General features: G+C 36.0%; 1 protein-coding gene across 1 annotated transcript; it reads left to right on the top strand.

Moving 5' to 3' along the window:
- Window positions 1-1,698: 1,698 nt before the first annotated feature.
- Window positions 1,699-17,986, top strand: sae1 (SUMO1 activating enzyme subunit 1). Its single transcript, XM_022671059.2, has 9 exons — window positions 1,699-1,936; window positions 3,138-3,249; window positions 4,001-4,174; window positions 9,608-9,753; window positions 9,842-9,941; window positions 10,043-10,148; window positions 13,444-13,588; window positions 13,687-13,756; window positions 17,545-17,986. The coding sequence occupies exons 1-9, from the start codon at window positions 1,836-1,838 to the stop codon at window positions 17,635-17,637; spliced, it is 1,047 nt and encodes a 348-aa protein (XP_022526780.1). The 5' UTR covers window positions 1,699-1,835; the 3' UTR covers window positions 17,638-17,986.
- Window positions 17,987-18,303: the final 317 nt, after the last annotated feature.

Here is an 18,303-nt window from a genome sequence, read left to right as displayed (position 1 = left end):
CTGGATTCTGATGTTAAACACTGTGCTGAGGCCTTTGGCCTTATGCCTCCAACCACACACCCATGCCAATATCTGCTATTGCATCATCTACTTTCACAGCTGTTTTCAGAATTTCCACACATACACACGTACAATGTGGAGAGATGTATAGTTTGAAGCACAAGATTCACTCACATTTACATATATATAAGCATGAAGGGAACATAAATGTAATGTGATATGATTATTGGGGCATGCAAATTACATGCTACGTAGTTTTTACTATTAAAAGTTATTTTAATTTCATATATTACATTTTAATTTTTGTCCAACACATAACATTTATGCAATATAAATAACACTTTTTACGTTTCAAACTGAACTGCTATTAAAACACCTCAATGGCAAAAAACATAAACATTATTTTTAGTTGCAATACATCTTTTAGGGTTGATTACGTAAAAACAACCTTAACCATTTCAGAACTGAATTATGTTCCACTGAAAAATATAAGAATGTTGTTTTCTACCTGTAATCCAAAAAAGGGAAGATTCTAATATTCTAATACAAGCTCTATAAAATAAAAATGGGGCTAAGCTACTAATTCTAATGGATAACATGGTCTCAATTACTGTTATGTGCAACAAAAGAAAATACATGAAGTCCATTGTAAGGGATGCAGGGTTTGAAAGGGTTAAAACAACATTTATTTAACATTGCTTATTAGGCCTTGGTTAATGTTAAACTTCTGACATGGAAAATACAGAAATATATTATACAAGACAATACATAGCCAGAGGAAAAAAAGAAGAGAAAACAAAAATAAAATTAAAAAAATGTATTTCAAAACGAAGTATTTACACAATGTTTCAATCCCCTGACCTAAACCTCATCAATTGAGATGGTGATCTGGGATGAGCTGGAGCTTCACAGTGTGAAGGAAAAGTAGCAGCTACTGTTTAGCACCTCCAGGAACTCCTTTAAGATGCTTAGAAAACTATTCCAGATGACTCAACCTCATGAAGCCTCTCACAAAATACCAAGAGTGAGGACCCTGCGGGTTCAGCGGGCTAAGCGCTGCCACTATGATCAGGAGATTGCCAGTTTGAATCCTGTTCATGTAGCTTGCCATCGGCTACCGCAGCCCTGAGAGAGCACAATTGGCCTTGTCTCTCTGGGTGGGTGGATGGCGCTCTCTCTCCCAACATAACCACAGGTGATGTCCGCAGCACAAGGCGTCTGTGAGCTGATGTATTGACGTCCGAGTCGCTATTCTTTCCTGATGCTACTTGCCAATGCTACGAAAAGAGGCTGTGTCTGACTTTCACATGTATCGGAGAAGGCATGTGCTAATCTTCATCGTCCTGGTGTTGGGGCATTATTAGTGATGAGGAGTCCTAATAAGTGGGTTGGGTAATTGGCTGTGTAAACTGGGAAGAAAATAGGGAAAATTTTGAAAAAAAGAAAAAGAAAATACCAAGAGTGTGCTGATCTGTCTCAAAGATAAATGTTGTACCTAGAAGAATCTAAAGTATAGAACATATTCTGGTTTAATAATTCTGCATGTGCTCCTGTATAGCTTTAATATATTCAATATTACATTTACATTGTAAAAATAGAACATATTGAATAAAAAGAGGTTGGTGAAATGTTTGGACTGGTGCTGCTGTGTAAGAGGTGGATCCTCTCATCACACGTTTTGCCTGCATGTGGTCTATAGCGACGTCATCAGTGAGCGCCTGTATAGTGCAGTAAGCGGGATTTCTCTCTTTGAATGGGTGAATCGGTTCTGGGAAGAATCGGGTTTAAACTGAGCGGATTCTACTGTGCTGCGGGCTGGTCTGAGCGTTTCTAAGATGATCGATATGATCGAGAAGGAGGAGAACATTATCAGCGAGGAGGAAGCGGCTCAGTATGACCGGCAGATCCGGCTGTGGGGTCTGGACGCACAAAAGAGGTGAAAGCTTTAGCTTTAGACTGAGCTTAGCGGAGTAGCTAAACTCACACATATAGCTAATAAACCAGCTAATAAACACAAATAACCTCCGTTATGTGCATCCTAACATGGGCACAGAGCACGACCAGTCATTCATTCGCTTAATAATCTCAGAATTATTGCGCTAAAGCGTAAAAACCTTAGTATTTAGCTGTAAACGAGGGAAGCCCCATCATGCAGAGGCTCCATACTGTAATGCAATAATGCATATGTTCAACCTTTAATAAACCATAGCTCATTAAAATCAGAAAATCCTATGGTTAACAAAGTGTTAACAATAAACTTACATCACTGCAGTAAATCTGAGTATAACGAATTTACCCACCACTACCAATCTGATTCAACATCTGATCTCAAAAACACTAAAACTATAATATATTACTTTAGTCATATTTCAACCACATTTCAACTTTGAAGGTCAGTTGTGTGCCAGCTGGGGACAAAAATCTTATTAGAGAAAAAAAAAATAGATAATTTTACGTTAAGATTTTTTTTTTTTTTTTGCAGTTTACTAACATGGTGTTAGTCAAAATATGTGGGTTGCTTACATAATAATAACGGGCTTCAAGCTTTTATCCTTTAATATGTTTTCTTACTTTTTATGAATTCTTTTTTTTTTTTTACATTTGTAAATTTAATATTGAAGACATTTAAATCAATACAGGAACACATGCAGAATCATTTTGTAAACAAATATATCTAAACAAACTAAAATATATGTTTTATACTTTAGATTCTTCAAAGTACCACATTTGTCTTTGAGGACAGATCTGCACACTCTTGGTATATCATGGAGAGTCACCTGAAATAGTTTTCTCAGCATCTTGAAGGTATTCCTGTAGGTGCTGAACAATAGTTGCTGCTCCAGCTCACCCTGAATCATCTCAAATCACCATCTCAGTTGATCAGGTTTAGGTTTAGTCAGTGATTTCAGAGGTCATTTTTTACTGTTCACTACATAGTTCCATGTGTTCCTTAATTGTTTACACGTCTTTAATATTAATCTTAATGTATGGTGTAGAAGAAAAAAAATAAAGAAAGAAAAACGTTGAATAAGAAGGTATGCCCAAACTTTTGACTGTTACAGAACTAATATTGCATAGTGGTTACAAGTTATTAATATAGCCTACTGCTTTTTTTTTTTGTTTTTTGTTTTTGCAAGACTGAGGGGGTCTCGAGTGCTCCTGGTTGGACTGAGAGGTCTGGGGGCTGAAGTGGCAAAAAACCTTATCCTGGCTGGAGTGAAGGGTCTCACTCTGTTGGACCATGAACAGGTAAAGTACTCAGCTGACACGTGATCATTGTATATCACTATAAAAAGATATTGCAAGTAGAACAGAACTTCCTGAAGAAGCAATATATGAGTGTAAGATCACTATACCCAATACCCAGTGACAGCTGGATAGGTTTAAAGCCCCCAGCTTCTCATCAATAAAAAATAAAATGGTATTGTTCTTTGGGAACTGATTCTGAATTTGCAGAGCAGCTCTTTTTCATTGTTAGTACTTGAACTCAGATATGTTTTTGTTGCTGAATACTGTCAGATTGTAACAATAATTGTCAGCTTGGGATAGACAAAATGAAAGTTTTTGGTTAAAACTGTACAGAATGAAACAATTGGGCAAGGCCAAATATACTAAACATGTTTTTGCATTTTACATTTTGTCATTCATTTTCAACATTACTTTTTCAGTTTAAGATATTTGATCTTTTCATTCATTTCTCCAAACTCAAAAGGTTTTATTTTTGCATTTTGAATAATTTCAGTTAAAAAAATCAATACAGAACTGCAACGAAAAAATACTATGCACAGAATATTTTAACATCCCAGCAGACATACCAACAAAACACAATAAAATAAATAAAATATTGTTCTGTATAAAATATTTTTACCTAATATTTGGTGTTTTTTTTTTTTGTTTACAGACATTTAGACATGCAGCATTCCCATCATGGATAAAATTCTGTAATGCATTATTCCATTGTGCACACCAAATAATCCAATTGCTGAATGTTTTTGCTCAGGTTACAGAGGAATCCAGGCGAGCTCAGTTCCTGATCCCAGTGGATGCAAATGGTCAAAATCACGCTCAGGCTTCTCTGGAACGAGCCCAGTTCCTTAATCCAATGGTGGAAGTTAAGGCTGATACTGATCAAGTAGAGAGCAAGTCCGACGACTTCTTTCTGCAGTTTGATGCGGTGAGTAAAGAGAATTTTCCCTGATAAGATTATTGTGGGCCTGTGGTTTTGAATCAAAGCCCGCTCAGCTGTGGTAATATCCAGTATATTTACTGTTAAGATCATTGCGTTTTGTTGTCTGTTAAAGATTTTCTGGTTTTAAACTACATTCAATTAGGGAAATTCATCTATGTCTCTGAATAATACAATTTATTATTTAATTCTATTCAATTCAGTCACATTGAGGGACTCTATGTTTAATCCGACTTTTGAAAATTAGGTACTCACTTTATTTGTTAGCTCTTTAGAGAAACAGTTATTTTGACTAAGGGTGTCCATTTTATTGTGTGTAGATCCATCTTTGTAGTCAGTAAATGGTGGTGTAAAATGGGTCTAATGAAAAGGAAAGTGTTTGAAAGCTTTCATTTCTTCCAAACTAGAGTTGTTTAAATCCTGAATTTGTAAGGTGTCCAAGTTTTTGTACTGTAAATATGCAATAGAATTAGCTGAATATTAGGTTTTATTCCATATGGCCAGGGTTGCTTAGTGTTTGTTTAAGGTTGGAAGTAAATTTTATAAAGCTTGGAATCTCCTAATTACTAATGATTACCTTCATCAAGACTGATATACTAATTCATTTTTAATGCAGACTAAATGTTTATTAGGGTTTGGGCTTTATTCACCAACTTAAAACTTACATGCTGACATTTACCTGTGTTTTCCTACTTGACTGATGTAGACCTATTAAGCTTATTTAGAAGAAAGGGGTAAAATAGTGAAAAAAGCCAATTTTGTTTTATTGGATTAGCTGTGGAGGCTGAGTCTACTATTATTAAAAATGAGGAACAATAATGGCACAATATAAACATTTGTAAGCATTGAACAATTTTTTTGCAATTGTCGACAAATCATAAATTCTATGATACTGTTTGGTGGTAAACATTTACAGGCTCATGTCCGTCAGGTAACAAACACAATAGCAGGTCTAGGAGAATGTGATGTTCCAGGATTTGCTGCTCTTTAACATTTTATAGAATGTCTTTGGTGAATGAGTTTGTGAATAGTGGTCCAAAAATCTATATTGTCATTTGGGTATGGTAAATTGTTCATATGGGTCATATGGGCACATCACAGTTTCTCCAGTAGCGTGTTTAATTTTAATGGATAAAGTGAGGTTGGGAGGCGGTCATGGAAATTTGCAGTTTTGTTATTTAAATTCTCTCAAATTATATATATTTATTTTGGGGAAAATTAGAAGAACAAATGTGCAATATGGGCCACTTAAATTGCGTTTAGTTGTTGTTATCATGACCAATAGATGATGTATTTAAGCTGTGTTATTGTTGTCATTATTAAAAGAGACAATGCAAATGGCAGTTCTTTATTTCCACCATTTTTCCATTTTTTTTCTGTGTTCAACACGAGCATATGTTGAGTTTAAATACAAAGGCATGAGAAAAGTTAGTGTGGTATGTGTTTCTTTTGGAATATAGAATAGAGGAAAATGCGGTGTGGCTTTGAATAAGATAAGAGTGAATTGTTTATGACTTTGGTGTTAACTGGAGAAAATAAGCTGTTACTTGTCTTGTCTGTTCCTTAGTGTATTGTTATTGTTTTGCGCTGAAATTGGACTAGGACCAGATTTTGAGCAAATTTTTGAGCACTCAGTAAGTGTTCAAAGCAGAGACGAGCTGCCTCCCAGCTTGTCTGTGTTTGAGAGGCATCGTAATTCTCCCAGTGGGAGTACTAGCGAGAGTTGAGAAGGCGGGGAAGAGCTGCAGTGAGAGGAGGGGGTCTAACAGAGTTGACTTCACTCTTTTATCTGTCTCTGTTGGTATTTCAGAAATATAGTTGTGTAAGGAAGAAGTAGTCATGCCTGCGCACACGGTTGGACTGTGTGGTAATTGCTGTGTGTGGCTGCGATTGACAGCTATTGCTCAAGGTGCAGGCTGTCTGTTAGGATGATATATTCAGTGTTCTGTACCCGTTTACTGCTGCCATAACAGCATATTAAAATGGTGTAGTCTTTGGGTTTTGCAAGAAGCTAGAATGATGGACGGCATGGGTATGAAAATCCTCCCTAATCCAATCCCATTGTGTTGAATGACAAGTACATGTCAAACGGGTTACAGCTCATTAAAATGTTGTTTTGCTCATGCTGTTAAAGAGCCCTAATCTCAGTAATGCCTTCCTATTTAGAATCTGCTCAGAGTGGTGTGGACATTGTGGAAAATGCAAATAAGAGTGTTTTTTACACTTTGATTTAATTGCAGGCAGTTTTCGTGTTTTATCTGGTCAACTTAATTTCATTAATATATATCCCAAAATAAAATAGGATGGTAAAGCATTTACCACTTCATAATATAGCTATTTCTTTTTACAACACAGAGAAGACATTTAGGTACTGAGGTGTTTTGGGTGTTTCTTTTGTCCATTTTTTAAAATCAAAATCACATTGTTTTTGTATGTATATTTTTTTAAGCCTTTCAAACATAACTAAGTCCTGAATTGCCCCATTTCTGAACTGAAATGCAGGAAATTAATGTATATTAACAAATAAAACAAACATTGGCCATATTGGCCACAGGAATATGTGGGTTTGTATTGTCTGCAATCAAATAATCAAAGAAAATGAAAACACGAACACCAAATCTGCCAATTAGCATAAATATATAATAGATAGAGGTGGACAATACGGTTGTAACATAATATAATATTACAATAGTTTGCTGTAATTTTGCGATAATATTCTTGATGTACAATAAATGTTAAAATTTTAAATAGCATGACATTTTAAATTTTTTAGTGCAGACAAAAAAACTGTAAACTTTTATAAACAACAGTGATTTACAAAATAATAATCAAACAAAATTAAGTGTAGCATAAAATATTATAATGTAGCAAAACAATCTACCAAAATACTAAGGTGCCGAATTTGTAGTGTATGCATAAAACCAGCAAACATAAATAATTATATAATTATTGAAAAAACCCTTAAAACTTCACAATAAGTGATGAACTGCTTTCAAGACAGAATACTGCTGTGCTTAAGTGTTATACGCTCAAAGTAACGTAATGCATTCAAAAGAAGGAATGTACAGTTACTCAGTCTTAAAAGCAACGTAACAAAAACAGCTTGTTTAAATCTGAGAGATGAAGCCACTGTCACTGTGCAACAGAAAATATGCGTTCAAATGTGAATTCACTGTTTTGTCACTTAGCACATTAGTGAGCCTCAAGCAAGATTATAAAATACATGGTAATGTGGGATGTTGGCTGTTTAGTGTATTTAAAAAGTGATTGCATGTCTTGTAGACATGCTTTTCCTGTTGTTTTTCTCGTTTAGTGACATCCTCTAGATGTCACTGTGCTCTTGGTCATATGCAGTGTGTCGCTGCTGGGAAAATGACAGGATGGACTTGCTTTAAAAAAAAAGGCCTTGTGAACAGTTTTTATTTGTAACTGGCAATAGGTTAAATGTCAAGAGAGTGGTAGAGAGTTGGCCTGTCATGATGACTGTTTTATTTTTTTTTTTAAGATGATATATTGTCCCAGAAATCATTTATTGTTTGTATTTTAAGAACTTAAATACATAAATATTAATGTATAATACAATAATGCAATTACACCTTTTTTTATTATAAAGAATATTTAGATATTAGAATTTAAGTATATAAATGTTTAAATATCCTAAATAAATAAAATGTAAAATAATTTTTTTAAATGTTGTTTTTAAACATTGATGAAGTGATGAAGCAGCCAGTTTACCAAGGGGTCCTCCTGAGGTCATTTGCTCATTTGCTTGTTATCAATAATCCGTTTTCAATTACACAACCACCCATGTTCTGAAATCCTTGTAAATCCAACGTTCTTGGTGTGCACTGCTTATCAGCTAATGACTCCCGCGGTGATGTTCTAACTCATGAAGTAAACAACAATGGTTTGGCTGTAAACAACCTCCGGTCAGAGCAGATAAATGAAGATGCAGTGTGCTCTCTCTGGAGCCACCCAGAGTCACTTTATATATCAGTATCTAAAGAGTCTGTGAAGTTGTGAGTACACGTGCCAGGGCTGTAGTTATCACCAATCCAGGCTGTGAACATTTTACGGGTGGTGTCAAAGATAAGATGGACCAAACCCACTGGTCAGAAATCCATAATTTCTGAAGTCCCTTTATTTAATTACTGTAGCTTTTAGTCACATGCTTCACAGAACCATGCTCTGGGGTCCGATCACCCTGAATAAACTGCAGGATGTATCAAAATAGTTCATGGTCCTCTGGTTTAGAGAGATAACTTATCTTTGAGTCAGTGATAGGTTAGCAGTAAGGATCTGAAGCATGTTAGCTAACATGTAGCCTGAGAAAAAAGCTGATAAGCAGCAGGAATGCATGATCTAGACATCTCACGTAATGTGCAAAAAAGAAAATAGGTGGATATGGCAAACATGTGACGAAAGATGGATAAATGTTAAAAAATGAGCTGGGTTCGTACAGTCATGAAAAACCTGGAAAAGACATGGAATTTGAAAATAGCAATTTCCAGGCCTGGATAAGTTATGAAAAAATAAAAAGTTTCAGTTTATCGATGGAGAAAATCTATTTTGAGCTACTAAATACATCAGCTCAGAGTTAATTCAGTATCTTAGCTCAAAACAATGGAGCTCTCAGGATCTGATTGTGTGTCAGATTCATTTTATGCCTGCTATAATCAATTTCAGTTATAGTTTTGGGTGATATGGGGTTTTATTTTCCATGTCTGCACTGATGTTTTAAAAATCGTATGGTCATGAAAATTTGCCTTGAAGGCATGAAAAAGTCATGAAAAAAGATCATGAAAATGTGTTGGTTAAAAAGTGTATGGACTCTGAATGAGTAAAATAGAGTAAATAATTCAGATTGGATGTGCAGCAGATGTTCTTTTAAACAAAAAAAAAGTAATATGGCTACTTGCATCATATTGGCAGTAGCTAAAAATTGTTTTTTTATAATGATATACAGTAGTCTAGGGCTGCTTAAAATGGACTGCTTTTTATTGAGTATATTGGTTGTCCTTCTAATGATTATATGTATCAGTAATCATTGTGTCTTTGGTTAGAGTAAATAAAATTCGTAAATGTGGTGTTATAAGCTTATTTACAAGTTACAACCTTGCTTTTTTTTGTATTTATGTTGAGTGCCGCCGTATAGTGTTCCTGTTTTCTTGTTTTGTCCTGTCGAGTGTAATATGCTGTTAGCATGCTGAACAGATTGTAGGTTCTTCCGGTACTGTTGTGAATTTAGCTAGCAGTTTGATCAACGATGGCAGGCTAATTGATGAATTGATTGATTAGGATGTTGAAGATTAATTGTTCAGCTCTCATGAGTAGTTCTAGAGGATAAATGTAAATTAAATGAACTTTTATTTAGAGATTATTGTTTTATTATAACATTTTGTATTTTGTTGTAATTCCCAGGTTTGTCTGACTGGATGCTCCAAAGACCTGATGATGCATGTGGATCAGCTCTGTGCCTCCAAAAACATTAAGGTCTTCTGTGGGGATGTGTTTGGTTACCATGGATACATGTTCTCTGACCTGGGCCAGGAGCATCATTATGTGGAGTATGGGACTTTCTGCTGTTTTATAATTAATGAAATCTCGTGTGGTTCAGTATTGATGTCTCTCTCTTCTTGTTCTTTTCTTCTTTAGAGAGAAACCGAAGATTGTGAAACCGTCAGAAGAGACTAATGATGGACCTGAAGTGAAGAAACCCAAAATTGACCCTAATGAGACCACCATGGTGAAAAGGGTGTGGTACAGTTTTTTTTTCTTTGATCATTTCTGTTTAACAAAGCTTATAGTTGTCTTAATCCACACTCCTGTTTTTTGCTTTCTTTGTCTTGTAAAAAGACGGCCAGTTTTTGCTCCCTCAAAGAAGCCCTGGAGATAGACTGGACGAGTGAGGAGGTCAAAGGTCGTCTGAAGCGCACCCCGTCAGACTACTTTTTACTGCAAGGTATCCAATAATAGGGCTGGGAGATAGGGCACTAAAATAATAAAATCTATTTCAGGGTATTTTGCTTTTAAAAATTATGACCGTATTATTGTGTACCATATAATTTGACTCACCGCTACCAAACAAGTGTGCATGCACAATATATTATCTTTGTCAAATTCTGTAGTACTTTACAACAAGGGACACAAATAACAGTACTTAAACAGTAACATTGATTGTTAAATATTTGAGTAATTTCTTAACTAATTATTATTGACACTATTGGCATTAATAAACCTTAAGCATAAATTTTTAGCAATGTTGTAAATAATAATCCATACAAATGTCGGTTGAAACATTTGTAATAAATAAAATGTGCAAAGTGCCTTTACCAAATTCAAAATCATTACTAAACCCAAGCCAGTTTGTTGAGTTCCAAATAAATAAATTTTATCATGTGCTGCCTTGTAATGTCCTTCTAAACAGTTTATTATTCACATTGACCTTTTTAGAGAAGTTGATTTTCATGCATGAATTTTCATGATTTTCATGCATTTCATGCATGCAACGAAAAACACCTCAGAAACAGAAAACCCAATGATTTATTTTTAAAAAAGTTTCAGAAGATACAAATTTGCATTGAAGATAACAGTTAATATAGTTAAAGTAAAGGAAACATGGTAGGTTGGTCTCAGATCACCCCCACTGAACATGAGGTCGTCAAACTAAGTTGAGAATAGCAACTTTTTGTTTCTGTACATTTTTGAACATTCTGTACATAAGGTGGGCTGATTATAGAAACCGTGAAAATGCTGTCTAGCCTATAGTTATGTTCCATTGGCGAGCTGAGACTGCTCTAATGAGTCTTTTTATATGAGCTCACCTGGCATCCACATACAGGACAGCTCGTTTTCCATCACAGGCTGTCCATGGCTAGTCATGTGCAGTGACTTTAAACTGAAAACAGGCTGCCTCCGCCTCTGTAAAAACGGCTTCAGACGCTCCAGTGGCCCCTCCTTCTCGTATAGTAGAGAACCGATGGAAAGAAAAACACGTCCTATTTGTGTGTTGAAGCATTTAAAGGTTAGCGGGTACATTAGAGTGCTTATAAATGGCATGTGACGGCTGAGCTGCTTTTGAGGAAGAGCTGTTTCCTCTGTCTCACCCCACTGATTTCTCTGAGGTTATGTCACCTCACTGATGGGGTTAGCGAGACAGATATTCTGTCACTGATTTGAATCTTTCCTAAACCTCAAACAGCCACATTGTTTTAGGTCTGTGTCTGGTTTCAGTAGGGTCTAAAAGTTCTCTGAGAGTTTCAGAAATTTGGCCCTTCATTTGCCTGGGTTTTATTTTTAAGGTGTCTCCTTCAAAGCTGGTCGTAGGAGGATTGTGAAGATGACAGCATATATTTATCTCAGTGTGGGCTTTAGTCTCTGAAAGCAGTGATTAACAGAGATTACACAAATATGGGTGATATGAAGAGAAAAATTACATACACAAGATCACAGCTGGTGATTACATGAATGTAAAGGCCAGGTTCCTATTAATTATTATCATCAACATAATGTTATTTAATCAAGCTTGACAGTTATGTAGCTTTTCATTATTGTGATAAGAAAACAAATCAAAAACAGGTTTGGGGTGGGTTGGACGTGAACTACACATGCATGACAAAAATGACCTCACGTGTATTCATCATCTTTAGTCAGAATACTGTTATTTTTTATAATAAATTATTATAAAATTATAAAATATACAGGACCAGTCAAATTTTATTTTTCTTTGTTTTTATTATTTTCTACATTGTAGATTAATACTGAAGACATCAAAACTATGAAGTAACAAACATTATATATATAATTAAATATGCAATTTAACAAAGCAACATATTTTTCATACTTTTTTTTTTTACTTCATATTCTTCAAAGTAGCTTCGTTTGCTTTGATGCCAGCTTTGCCCACTTTTGGCATTATTCCCCTAGACAGCTTAATGTGGTAGAACTGTTATTAAATGGTCAGGACCCCACAGGACCACCACAAAGATGCTATTCTTTTTAGTGGGTCATTCAAAATCTTTCTATCGTTTAAAATTATCTTAAAACTATAAAGCTTTAACATGTAACTAGTTACTGCTGACCAAGGGGATTGTTTTAACACATTTAAAGTTTGAGTTTGCAGCACAGGAAAAGTAAATTTCCCATAGGCATCAAGCTCAACCCTGCTCATCACATGCAATGCTACATTGTGTAACCACGAGAGAGCCCTGTTGTTTGTCCATAAAATCAGAATTATTTCCATATATTACATGTGCAATATAGTACACGGCTGCAGTTCATTAGTTTGCCATCAGCTGTGCATTAGATTTTTAAATACTCGCATATGCCTATAAACTACAGAAACTGTGTATTCTCTTTGTGACTGTGAAAACTAAACCATTCCAAAAAGCTTATTTTCAGATGTTCAGGACAAGTAGATGATGTAATTTTTTTTTTAAAGGAAAAAAATAACATCAACCCGTCTTATATCTTCGTGCAAATGTGTAAAGCTTTCAGCAAAGTTGTTTAACTAAGCTGTGAAACTTATCATGGAAAATATAGAAAGAGTAAATTTCCTTGAAGAAACAATGTTTCCTTAATGTATGATTGTAGCTATTTGTGGTTGTTTCTTTGACTGGTGGAAATTCAGAGTGCTCCAGTTTGTGGAATGTGGCTGAGTGGGTGGTTAGAAAAGTTACTTAATGTAGCATTTAATATCTGTCAAGATCAGGTCTGTCACTGTTAGGGGTGTAACAGTGTATCATATAATATTAAATGTGTATTTCCACATTGCATAAATTTTCATTGCATTTAAATGAACAGTTTTGTCTGAAACAAACAAAATTTAACCGTTGACTGAATATTTAATGTTTTTTATAAGGTTTTCATTAATTTTGCCACTTTATCATTAAATAAATTAAATTGCCTAAATGTTTTTTACTACAGTGTAATGTCCTAGCACTTAAATATGTTTAAAACTTTAAACTAAAAATTAGATAAAAAAGAGAAAATATATAAAATATTAGTGCTTGTTATCAGGTTCTAAATATTTTGTGCTTATCTACCAAAAATAATTTTGATTGTGGTAAAATTTGTGTTTTTCTTTCTGCTAAGAACCTTGTCTGAATTGATTAATCACAAGCCATTTTGTCAATCTGAAATATCTAAATGTTTTAATGAAATTACAATATATAAACCTTAGGCCCCTTTTTTATGATATTTTTTATGATTCTGATTTCTGTACATCATTACATCCCAGTCTCTTTCTCCTCCAACAGTGTTGCTCAAATTCCGCACGGATAAAGGTCGCAATCCTGACCCGGCCAGCTATGCTGAGGATTCACAGCTTCTCCTACAGATCCGGGACGATGTCCTGGAGGCCCTGGGGGTGAATGCGGATCTGCTGCCCGACAGCTTCGTCAGGTCCTGACTGACTAACATGAACATTCCAGTATCTCCGTCTGAGGTGTCTGAGTCATCAGCATAATCTCACTTTATATGGTTTGTTTTTCTTTTTACAGCTACTGCTTCTCTGAGATGGCTCCAGTGTGTGCAGTGGTGGGAGGAGTACTTGGGCAGGAGATAGTCAAGGTACACGCTCAATACCCCATTTCATTTATTTATTACTAATTATTTACATATTTATTAATCAGCAACATTTGTAATGTGCAAAATTTAAGCAATTTAATTCAGCACTAAACAGTTGAAATTTATATTTTTAATAGCTGAAATTAGTTTCCAAAACCCAAAGAACTCACTCAGAGTGCCCAGTTGAATCTAACGTTGGTGAAGCACCAGCTGTTGCTTTAGGCTTAGTTACTAAATAATTACTGTTGACTTAAAGTACTAGATCTGGATTGCTAGTTAACTATTGCCTTTTTGTTTGTTTACCAGTGAATAAACATCTTACAAGCATTAATGTAGGATGTAGTTTAAACTGTTCATTTAGTGAAGACTTTTATTCTGCTTTTATATATTTTAGGTTTAAACTGCTGCTTTTCTGGGTGCATGCAGATCCTTAAATGGTCTAAAAAAACATAGAGTTTTCTAAAAATATTTGAGATCCATCTCCCAAAAATCTTAAAAATGCTAAAGACAGTAAAAAAATGTGGTTGTCTTTTTATGTATTGCATTTCAATATTGCCAAATTTCATAGCTTATTGCAGAACCTAATAATTAATAATGTAAGACTCTGCAAGTCTGAAACATCTGGTCTGTGAGGTTATTTGAACTATAATAAATGATAATTAAAAAAATAAAAAATAAAACGAACTTTAGTTTACATGCCTTCCCGTCTCTTTGTCACGCTCTTCATTTTCTACGCGTTCTCATTTTTCCACCCGTTCTCGGGCTCCCTTTCTCATTTTAAAGTATTTTTTCCCATCTGTATCTCAATTCACTAGCCGGGGAAGCGGTAGTTTAAAGGACTGCGACCCTAATGACTTGTGTTCGATCCCTGCGTGAGGAGCGGTGTGTTTTATTTATTTTTTTCATTTCTTTCTGGGTTTACTCGCTTTATTTTTCAAAAACAGATTTTTTTGTGGCCCGCCACGTAATGGCTTGGAAAATATCTGTCCCGCGGCCAAAACTAATTGCCGGCCTCTGGTGTAGAGGTTTACAATTAGTTTTTGCCGTTAGTTTGGCTTCTTGCATTTAATTTCTTCATACCTGCTGATACCCTGGTTTCCAGTGATGCTCAAAAATGGATCTAGATGGATTCTTATGTACCATAAGCAGTTTAATGCAGAATAGCTGTAGTTGCTGAACACTGGTGCTGGCTAGCTCACCCTTATCTCCACTCTCTACACTTTACCTTCACTAGGAGGAAAATCATACATATTTACTCTCAGGACCTCAGGGATTGTGATTACAGAATGTTTGTTTTAAACTTCCCTACAAATATTCAACCACAGACAGTACTCAGTCCTTAAACAAGTCCTTGAGCTAGATTGTAGAGATTGGTGCTGGCAGAGCCTCAGAGCTGCTACATAAGAGTTGCTTCACACATGACACTGTGACCTTACCTCTGTTTTCCTGGCTGCTGTCCTAAAATTTCACAAATCAGTGCATGAATAGACATGGAAAAAATATAGTTAGAGAGACCCTTTCTGTATACAGTAAGATTTTAATGTTTGTTTTAGATTGTTCTGGTACATTTTTATGAGCATGGGTAGACTGATATAAATATTTACATTTGCCACTTGGACCAAAAAAATGATGCATTTTACTGCAGGTATCAAATAAATGTTAGAAACATGGCTTTTGTATATGAACTCCATATTTACAGATGACTGTTGGATGTTACCATACCAGAAACAGGTCAGGTGTTATTTTTGTGAGGAGTTTCCCATTCCATTGTTTCCACATCATACCATTAAAAACAGGTCCAACAGTTTTTTGTTTTGTTTCTTTAAAAAATATATCATTTGGTCATACTGAATGAGCATGACCAAGCTTAGCATGCACTAGTGACAGTGAAAAGAAGAAAACATATATTGAATGACTGATGGAATTTATCACTGCAGATAGAAAATCAGCTTACAAAATCAAAGAATCAATTTTCTTCCCTAAATAAAATTTAAACCTATGGAGATGGGTGGAGCTACACTTCATTGCAGTGTGATATGTTCATCTTTACTTTTGAGAGACTTATGTCCATGTTTTTCACATTCTTTGCTCTCGGTTATTTATATGTTCACATGGTTTAGAAAATTACATATTCAAATGCCATATCTTTGTCAAATGTTTTATTCCTACAACCAAAATCTACGCAACCTTGAATGTTCTAATTTGCTATGTTTGTACTTCTTATTTTAGGAATAATTTTCAGTCACACCGGTGCGTAAAATGTACAAGTGTGTAACATAGAGGGTTCAGAGTGGTTCAGCGGGTTAAGGCTCCAAAGGGTGATGTCGATCAGCACAAGGCGTCTGTGAGCTGATGTATCAGAACAGAGTCGCTGCGCTTTCCTCCAAACACGCTGTGATGCTACTTGCCAGTTCGAAAAGAGGTGGTGGCTGACTTTACATGTGTCGGAGGAGGCATGTGCTAGTCTTCACCTTCCTGGTGTTGGGGCATCATTAGTGATTGGGGAGTCCAAATGAGTGGGTTGGGTAATTGCCCCTGTAAACTGGGGAGAAAATGGGATTTTAAAAACAAAAAAAGGTGTAACAGTTGCTTAGTTATTTTTAATGTAATATTTCTAAGGTAATATTTTTTATATGTGTAAAATTGGTCTAGTAGTTTTTTTAAGCTGTACAGCCATTGAGGAAACACACTCTGCATGTTTAAAGGCTAAAATGTGGTTCTTTTTAATTAAGAGCTTTAGACAGTAAGAAATGTCTGCCGCTGCTTACATGTCATTAAAATGGTGCAGCATGAAAGAGAATAATTAAGTAATTTGGGCTTCATCATTTGGAAATCAATTGTAATGACTGAAAAACTGAAAATTCAGTGCATTGCTCTCTGTCCTACTTAAAATATCACTGAACAGGATTGAAAGCAGTGGGAATCTGTGTTAATAAACAGTTCCCCATTATTGCCCATATTTTTTTTAAACATAAACGCCATGCTCTATTAGTGAAACCATTTTTCATGCAGAAATGTACTTCCCTAGAATCGTGCTGCTTTGCACAAAAGAACGTTCATAAACTGTGCGATCCCTTGTCTGATAAGGGTCTGTCTGAACCATATGGCAGCTGCCCTCCTCCTTGGAATCTGGGATACATCCAAACCTTTTAGCTGCTGACACTTTTCAAATGCCAAGACTTGAAGAGGTAACATTCCGGTCACTGATGAAATCCATTGCTGACTGTCTGAAATCTTGGCACAAAGTCCAGCGTGTGAATCAAAATATTCCATGGAAGCACACCTAGTAAGTAAACTATGACCTTGTAATTGAGAGCATTGGTCATGTTTGAGGTAGGAACAGAGTGGCGGGTATAGATTTAGGTCATGTTTACACAGGAGGCTGGATAAGTCAGCTCAGTGACGCCGTTATATAGGCGATTGAGGGTGACCTCATCGTACAGACTGGAACGCGGTGGGGTCGTTTACCGAAGGCTGGTGGAGGGTATGTGGTGGCTTCACTGGTGGTTGGAGCAGGCCTTGGACCCACATGGTGGTGGAGCAAAGCCAGGCTGTCTCGCCATCTCCTTGCATGATGAAACAGGCTGCAACCCACACATGGTCCCTAACTCCAATGCTACGCTGTCCCTCACCCTCAGCCGAGAGCACCATAACAAAGAAAACCCCAATCAGTTCAATTACACACGCTAATGTTGGAAGGAATAAGCGATTATTGAGAAATCACAGCGGTGTCACATTGATTCTAATAGGCTCTCGTCTCATTGTCTGCTTGTGTGTCCTCATAAATACAGGCGCTGTCTCAGAGGGATGCTCCGCACAGAAACTTCTTCTTCTTTGATGGCTTGAAGGGCAGCGGGGTGGTGGATTACTTCTGCGCCAAATAACCACAGAGGAGACCACAGAAGTGACGGTTGTTGAAAGTGTAGGCACTCAAAAACTCAAAGCACCATGGGAAACCTTGGGAGTTCTTTTGCTGCAAAAAGGAGCAAACATTCTGGTTGTTATTGGACTGTGTAGCTTTTGAAGCACAAAGCTATTCTTCTGCTGCCAGGAGGAGCTCAGGCTGCTCGTTCTGTTCATGCTGTTCACGCTTCAGACACACTCTTTCTGTCCACAGTTCCAGTAAATAGAGACGGTCAATCAGTTATCGGTCATGTCATTTGTTATTGTTTTGTTTTCTTTTTATATTTTGTAATGAAAAGGTCCAAATAAATGCATTTGTTTGGGATCAAATGGGAGTGGTGTGTGTGTACGTGATGTGGAGAATTAAAAGTAGTGCTGTCCACATTAGCGTGTTAACGAGCGTGATTAATCTAAAAAAAACTCAACCACCTGTAATGTGTTAAATTGGTTTAAACAAGAATTAATAATTTTAACAAATTTTGCTCACCTTTCTTCTTAAAATGCCTAGAGGCATATTAGCAGTTTTATTAAATAACTGAAACTTGTCGTTGCTGTTGAGTTCAAAAGGGATTTTATTTTACTTTATGCTTGCTGAAATATTGATTCACTCATTGTTTGCCTCCTACCTGCTTAATCCCCCTGTTTAT

This window comes from Astyanax mexicanus, chromosome 18, assembly GCF_023375975.1.
Source record: "Astyanax mexicanus isolate ESR-SI-001 chromosome 18, AstMex3_surface, whole genome shotgun sequence".
Classification (NCBI taxonomy): Eukaryota; Metazoa; Chordata; class Actinopteri; order Characiformes; family Acestrorhamphidae; genus Astyanax; species Astyanax mexicanus.
The sequence above is the reverse complement of the archived record's forward strand: the minus strand, read 5'-3'. Positions and strand labels throughout refer to the sequence as shown.

Coding starts and splice junctions, on each gene's coding strand:
- sae1 (XM_022671059.2), top strand. CDS start 1,836: ATGATCGATATGATCGAGAAGGAGGAGAACATTATCAGCGAGGAGGAA. Junction 9,754..9,841: donor CAGGAGCATCATTATGTGGA/GTATGGGACTTT, acceptor TTTCTTCTTTAG/AGAGAAACCGAAGATTGTGA. Junction 13,589..13,686: donor CTGCCCGACAGCTTCGTCAG/GTCCTGACTGAC, acceptor TTCTTTTTACAG/CTACTGCTTCTCTGAGATGG.